General features: G+C 46.1%; 1 protein-coding gene across 3 annotated transcripts; it reads right to left on the bottom strand.

The window, feature by feature from the left end:
• Nucleotides 1-495: 495 nt before the first annotated feature.
• Nucleotides 496-6,555, bottom strand: LOC310861656 (keratin, type II cytoskeletal cochleal-like). 3 transcript variants are annotated; one of them, XM_083769203.1, is made up of 9 exons: nucleotides 5,859-6,555; nucleotides 4,038-4,246; nucleotides 3,725-3,785; nucleotides 3,518-3,613; nucleotides 3,173-3,337; nucleotides 2,829-2,954; nucleotides 2,383-2,603; nucleotides 2,155-2,237; nucleotides 496-1,589 (listed from the first exon to the last, which is right to left on the bottom strand). In XM_083769203.1, the coding sequence occupies exons 1-9, from the start codon at nucleotides 6,426-6,428 to the stop codon at nucleotides 1,456-1,458; spliced, it is 1,665 nt and encodes a 554-aa protein (XP_083625329.1). In that variant the 5' UTR covers nucleotides 6,429-6,555; the 3' UTR covers nucleotides 496-1,455. The 3 variants fall into 3 exon arrangements, with proteins under 3 accessions (XP_083625329.1, XP_083625327.1, XP_083625328.1); XM_083769201.1 differs by having other exon boundaries at nucleotides 496-1,685; nucleotides 2,158-2,237; XM_083769202.1 differs by having other exon boundaries at nucleotides 496-1,685; nucleotides 2,161-2,237.
• Between the last annotated feature and the right edge of the window lie 884 nt (nucleotides 6,556-7,439).

The following is a 7,439-nucleotide window of genomic DNA, read 5'->3' as shown; positions in this document are numbered from 1 at the left end:
CTATCGATGGCCGAGTCTCTGAGAAATTTGGAGGGAATATTGTCATGGCCAGTGGCCTTGTGGGGTTGAATGGCACTCAGTCTTTTAAGTACCTCCTCAGTTGTTACCGTTAGTTTAAAATCATCTTTACAAACACCTAGGTTTGTGTAGAAGGCTTTGATGTGCTCTACACCAAAACGACCAGAGTGGGAGGGCAGTTTGTTAACCAGTGTTGTTGCAATGTTTGTAAAGAACATTGAACTTTCTGCATGTGTACAAAGTATGTGCTGAAAAGTAGTTTACTACAGTACTGAACCTCATGTAAGTGAACGTGTCAAAATATCTGTCCATTGTGTTGTGGGAGTAAAGGGTTTGAATGTATATTCTGCTGCTGTCGCACGACTGCTGTCAACTGATGGGGGCATGATGCAAAATTCATAATACCTACTGTACAAAGCAAAAAATGTAACATTCACATTCCATATCATTTAAAAGAAGACAGGGAATCAAAAAGACTTGTGTGTAACACAGATTTATTCAGGATGTTCTGATGGTATGCATTCAATCACATTCAATAAATCCGGACGTACCAGTCAGCCTCTTATATCTTTTAGTTCAGAGTGAAATTGGGAAAAAAAAGAGAAACACTGTTAAAACACTGTTTGAAAACCCTTAGTGGAGAACCCGATGTCCCTAGTAGGAAAGGGAACAGAAAAGATGCACTAGAGAATAGGGGTCGCCACTACTGGAGTATTACTGGAGTGTCAATGGAGTGTTATGTAGGCTGCATGATGTTGCGAGGCACAACATGATGGCAGCAGACAAGACATTACAGAGTCCAGGTCAGCAAATTATTGTTACGATACTGGGTGTTGGTGGTAGTGCCAGCCATATGTGCTTTATCAGACTATGGTGTACAATATGGCATCTCAGCCAACATCTATGTAAGGCTACAGTCTACTGTCATTGTTTGATATGTGCTTGTTGTTGTTGCCTGGAGGATTCTCTGTCGTGCACTATTCTTAGTTATATCTATGCAACAGCACATCCAGCAACAACAACAAAAACAGCCCGGCTGACTGAACGAAGGAGGAATTACGAGACTCATATCTCTGCTGCCGGTCACATTTTAGTATAATAATCTCTCTGCCTCGGTTTGGAATATTTTGATGAACTCAAGCTCTCTGAGCAGTGTTATGCGGATCTGTCGACTGCAGGCCCGGTGTGACCTCTGATATTCACCACTGAGTTTTGTGACTGCTGTGTGGCTACGAAGCTCCATGTGCTCTAAATGTAAAATGAGACAAAATGCAACAGGGCTTTCGTTTTCTGGCGTATAGTGTAGTGCACATCAGGCAGTTCTCTGGGTCTGCAGTGGACATGTGGAGTATAGGATGTGCTTGTCTGGGTGGTTGTCGGTGTCAGTGGAGGAAGGTGGAGGGTAAGGAGGAGGGTAAGTAAAGACTGTTGCTCTGCTTAGAAACGGCGTGATGATGAGACGCTGCGGGACGATCTCATGGAGCTGCTGCTCATGCCACCGCCGTAGCCGCCACCACCGCCGGCCGAGATGGACATGCCGCCGCCGCCGCCGAAGCCGCCGCCGCCGCCGCCTAGGGACATTCCGTAGCCGCCGCCGCCGCCGCCCATGGACATTCCGCCGCCGCCTCCGCCTCCGCCGCCACCTAGGCCATAGCCGAATCCGCCGCCTGCATGGAGAGGAAAGTGACATGGAATGAGATTCATGGAGTGAGGCAAAATAGAATCTCATGGGTTGAAATTTTAATGATGATATTTTAGGTATCATCATTCTTTATGTTGTTGTTGTTTGTTGTGTTGACGAAAGTTGAAGAAATCACAGATGTGAGGCTTTGACCTTTGCTTTTATGACATTTCTGAGACCGTTCCATGTTCATACATATTTAGAGGCATGGAAGATGCTTCTAAACATGTAATCCATTGCTAGTTTGATCACTTCAAAAACGCTTTAATCTTAAAATAGCTGATAACCGAAAATAGCAAATCTGCAAACATGCTTTCATAGAAGACATGCTCGCTTCTATGGAATCAAAATGACTGAAATAAGTCATGGCGATCCATCGAGATGAGATAGAACCAAGAAATGATAATAAACCTCCTCCTAATGTTCTCTGCCACTATGATAGAGAATGAACTTACCGCCGCCGCCGCCGCCACCGCCTCCGCCACCGCCGCCGCCTCCTGTAACAGTGATGGTCGCACTGGCCCCACCAGCGTTGAGTCTGTTGGAATATTCACTCATTAGCTCTAACATCGTCTTTTACAATTGACATTGAACAGCCTGTGTAACTTATTTGCGATGGACTCTGTCTTCCCATCATTGCTTTGTTTCCTCTCAACTCCAGACAGGCTCATGGAGGATCTTACCTGAGCTCCTCTCCTTCCAGCAGTTTCTTGTATGTAGCGATCTCAATGTCCAGGGCCAGCTTGACGTTCATCAGCTCCTGGTACTCGCGCACCTGGCGGGCCATGTCCTGCTTGGCTCTCTGCAGAGCCTCTTCCAGGTCCCTAACGCGGAGCCTAGCGTCAGCCACAGCCAGCTCACCACGCTCCTCTGCCTCGGCGATCTGGGCTTCCATGGCAGCACGCTGGAAAGTTCAAAAGGCAGCAAGGTCATGATTGCTCCCTGAAATATTTCTTCATTTTTTAATTACTAGTTTATAGAATGATGGAATGATGATAATATGGACAACATAGAGTAACCAAGTCCAAATTGATAGTGTACTTTAAGGTCAACTCAAAGTACCGTAACATTGTCGTGTTGGAGCCTAAAACGGTTGGTTTGGTGAGAACATGTGGAGCTGTGGGTCTACCTGTGATTTGACATTCTCGATCTCATTCTGGAGGCGAGAGATCATGCGGTTGAGTTCAGCGATCTCAGACTTGGTGGTGCGAAGGTCCTCTCCATGCGTGGCGGCTGAAGTCTGCATTGCCTGGAACTGGAAGAAGAAAACACATTTTTATTGAACTCTCATTCACTCAGCACTACTATCTCTACGTTTCTCTGTTGCTGATGGTACAGCAAGACAACTTCAGTCAATAAAAACATATACATGTACACCTGTCGCTGTCGCTAAATCTAGTTCATGGTGGACATATCGTTCTTAGCATTATGTACCTTAGTGGACTCCTTGACATAGAAAATAGCTCCACATACCTTGGTCTCATACCACGTCTCGGCCTCTGCACGGCTGCGGCTGGCGATGGTCTCGTACTGAGCACGCACTTCAGCAACAATAGCATCCATGTCCAAGCCACGGCTGTTGTCCATCGACACAATGACTGAGGTGTCCTTGATCTGTCCCTGGAGTTCCATCAGTTCCTAAAAAGGGGGATATGATGATGAGTTAGAGAGGTGAGCAAGAGGAAGAGATAGCTGATGTGCTGCTATAGCCATCTCTGAACATTTTTGTGTACTCCAAGGCCATTTGTAAGTTCCTATTAGGACTACCGAATGAAAACAATCACATTCTGAAATCAAGAGCACATAATGAAGCCTTACCGCCTCATAGACACTCCTGAGGAAGTTGATTTCATCTTGAAGGGCGTCAACCCTGGCCTCAAGCTCAATCTTGGTCATGTAGGCACCGTCCACATCCTGGAACAAGATTTTAGATTAACTGGTGTTTAGCTTTTGTCTTGAACCCACCTCCCACCCCACACATTGGATTAAACACTATATTTTCTGTTTGGACTGAATGACACTCACCTTCTTAAGGAGCACAAATTCATTCTCCACAGTAGCACGCTTGTTAATTTCATCTTCATATCTGAAAGAAAAGAAAGAAATCTCAGCAATTAGCGTGTCTTAATATTAGCCTTGATTTTTTTCCCCCCAGATTTAATGCAAGTAGGCTTGTTTGCTATGTGTTCTCTTGAGGGTTCAAAAGCAAGTCAAATCTAAACTTTGCTTTGGGTTAGGGTAGGGATTTAGCTTATAGTATGTCCAAATACTGATATGTTGTACATTATTATTATTTTCATAGTTACAGTATGAACAGATTTCTGTCATTGGAACTCACTTCATCTTGAAGTCCTCCACTAATCCCTGCATGTTCTTCAGCTCTCCCTCCAGCTTGACCCTCTCTCCCCCGAGTCCGTCCAGCTGTCTGCGCAGGTTGGCAATGTAAGCCTCGAACATAGCGTCGATGTTGGAGCGTGTGGTGGTCTGGTCCTGCAGGAGGCTCCACTTGGTCTCCAGCATCTTGTTCTGCTGCTCCAGGAAGCGTACCTGTATATAGGAAGTGACATTATACAATAAGTATAGGTTTCACAGAATTCTTGGTGAAGAACAGTTCTAGGTCTCACTGTTAGTAGAAAGTGGCATCATAAGATAAGATGTGCAATGGAATATTTCTTTCCTTTTTTGTTTGTGTTATGGGAAATGTCTGTAATGTATTGTTGTGACTTCCACATTTATATGGAATGTAGAAGAAATGCAGGGCTTTCCTCAGATTAATTAACCCTCTGCCACACCTGTATGCCACAGTCCCACACAAAATGCCCTTTTATGTACAGTACTGTACCCACATTGGTAGCATTTGCATCAAGATAGCCCCTTAGGGCTGAGATGTTCTCTGGCGAATGCAATGCTACACAGCATCATGGGAATTACTCTGGTGAGGTCACGTTGTACAGGACAACTCAAGTGACTCAAGAGACAAGTTGCAAGTGGGACTGCTCTGCTCACATACGGTAACAGACAAAAATATATAATAATAATAATAAGAAGAAAATAACATGTCAGAGAAGAGTGCATTAGTTGAAAGCAAATGAGTTATGAAGAGTAGGCTTAGGTTTGCTGAGAGATTGTTGCCTCTACGTGTAACACTGCATACAGTGCCACACCCCAGCCCATCCCCACCTATCAGAGAGACTCATTTTAACACACCCTTGCCTTTAAATGTCAAGGATCGTGCGGTAGATAATATTACTGTGTAACTTTTACATATTTACTCTATTTACTATAATAATATATAAAGTATGTGTACAAAAATAAATAAAGAATAGCCTACTGAAAAGTACATTTTTTATATCATATTTTTCCCGTAATTTAGGCAAAAATTGTTTACATTGTGATTTTACTGGATGCAATCCCCTCGCCCCTGTGTGCAAAGAGAGGGTGTTGTTTGGACAGTGTGTGTAAGTAACATTAACACTAAACCTTTTTTTTACCGCATGTTAAGATGTGAATACAATGTGTGTTGCATGCGGGACCAACTTTCATGGCAGTAACATCAAAGAATCAGCTTAAGGCTTCCGAGTCCCTGCTGCCGTGGCAACGGATGCAAAACCCGATCTCCTCCCTCCTTCCCCTTGCAAAGAGCGAGTCAGTGGATACGTCAGGGCTAGAGTTACCTACTCTCTCACTCTGCAGAAAGCTAGCTTCCAAGGGGCCTATTACACTGATACACTCACAGGGAACTACTGAAGCAGTGTTCTGCGTTCAGCTTGTAAGATAGTGACCAGTCGCAGACACAGATAGTGACCAGCCGCAGACACAAGGGGACTTTCATATAAACCATGGAGGAGTTCACTAAAGTGCCAGGTAATGTTGTTATTTAGCCACTTTCTATTGTCATTAGGTATTACTTTGTTTAATGCATACTGTGAGGCCCTCAATGTGCAGGATATCAGAGTTAAGATCAGTTGCTGTGTAATATTTAATGATATTGAGGGCCATATATTGCAGATGTTCAAGCAGGATCTTTGCAAGAACCAATGGTTGCATACAGTGCAACATGCACTGTACAACTATTGATTGTTGCAAACATTAGGTATGCTGATACATTGTTCAATTCACCATACAAAATATCACGCATGCATCTGAATCCTATACTGACCTTGTCAATGAAGGTGGCGAATCGGTTGTTGAGGGTCTTGATCTGGTCCTTCTCCATGGTGCGGACAGTCTGGATGGTGGGGTCGATGTCGATGTCCATGGGGGCAAGCAGGCCCGAGTTGACTGTGACGGCTGTGATTGGGGCCATTCCACCGCCACCGAATCCTCCCATTCCTCCACCACCACCACCACCGAAGCCTCCTCCACCGAAGCCGCCACCTCCTCCACCGAAGCCGCCGCCTCCTGCACCGAAGCCTCCACCGCCGCCGCCGAAGCCTCCACCGCCGAAGCCTCCGCCACCGCCGCCGCCAAGGCCTCCACCCATGCCTCCACCAAGGCCAAGGCCAAAGCCTCCGCCTCCACCTCCACCTCCGAGGGACATGCCCCCACCTCCAAAGCCACCTCCACCTCCACTACGCCTGACGCTCATGGAGGAGGACACACGGCTGCCGCCACCGAATCCTCCACCACCACCACCAGCTGCTGCAGAGCGGCTGGAGAAGCTCCTCGCTCCACCGCCGCCTCCACCCGAGCTGAAGGAACTGAAGCCGGATGATGCTCTGAAACTCATGGCTGGTTCTGTTTCCTCGGCAAGATCCGAGGTAAAGGGAAAAGAAGGGAGGAGAGAGAAAGAGACAGAGGTGTCGGCGGTGAGCTCACTAAGAGGAAAGTCAAGTTCCTCTGAGTACCTTCTCCCTGTCCTCCCTGGGTTTTTATCTGAATCCTGAAGAGGAGGTGCTGGGATCCTCCTCCCAGCCGCCTCCCCCTTCTCCTCCCTCCATCTGTCTCTGGCCCCCCGGCAGTCCAACTTGCAGACAGGTACAGAGGCTTGTAGCAGCCCAGCCCACCACACAGGTAGCAGTGTCAGAACCTGTAAGGCGACCGAGGGCACGCCACACCCTGATGCACGCAGAGGAATGGCATCAGGACCCCAGGGGAAAACGGAGGAAAAAGGCATGTTGGCAAAAGACTCTCACCTAGATGGCTCGGGGCTTGGGATGGTGTGTGTGTGTGTGTGTGTGTGTGTGTGTGTGTGTGTGTGTGTGTGTGTGTGTGTGTGTGTGTGTGCAGTGGTCTGTACTTTTCTTATTCTTGCAGAATGAACAAATGCAAATGAGCGCATTGCACCCTAAAGCTTGAGGTGTGTGCTTAATTGTTTAATTGTCGTTTTGCAAAAAAGGTTCTCTAAGGTTTATGTCATTGCACTTGCAGCATGAATCCTCCCCCTGCATATTAGCATTTTCCATGGTTTTCTTTGCCTGGTGTATGTTGTGATGTGTGTGTGTATGTATTTTTTTAAATAGCAGATCTACAATATCAAAGGCTGCCTAGTTTTGCTCTTTGTTGTATTAGTAAGTAGACCTATACAGAGCATAAGTGGTTTCACAACACAATTAGTTTGACACTTGGACTGCATACAACGTTGCAGACAGTACATCATGTGAGCAGATTAGCCCAGAAGTTCACATTCTGGTGGAAATCTACCATGAATAATAAAAATCACCTGGGCACAGACTGCTCATTTGTCCAGAAAACAGAGCACAGTGGACAGAATTCTTCTACTATTTGTAAACTGTCATCA

Source organism: Protomyctophum parallelum, assembly GCF_964188405.1.
Source record: "Protomyctophum parallelum genome assembly, chromosome: 7".
Taxonomy (NCBI): Eukaryota; Metazoa; Chordata; class Actinopteri; order Myctophiformes; family Myctophidae; genus Protomyctophum; species Protomyctophum parallelum.
This window is presented reverse-complemented; position numbering and strand designations above follow the sequence as displayed.

Coding starts and splice junctions, on each gene's coding strand:
- LOC310861656 (XM_083769201.1), bottom strand. CDS start 6,428: ATGAGTTTCAGAGCATCATCCGGCTTCAGTTCCTTCAGCTCGGGTGGA. Junction 4,247..5,858: donor TCGCCACCTTCATTGACAAG/GTCAGTATAGGA, acceptor TCCTATATACAG/GTACGCTTCCTGGAGCAGCA. Junction 3,338..3,517: donor TCAGGAGTGTCTATGAGGCG/GTAAGGCTTCAT, acceptor CCCCCTTTTTAG/GAACTGATGGAACTCCAGGG.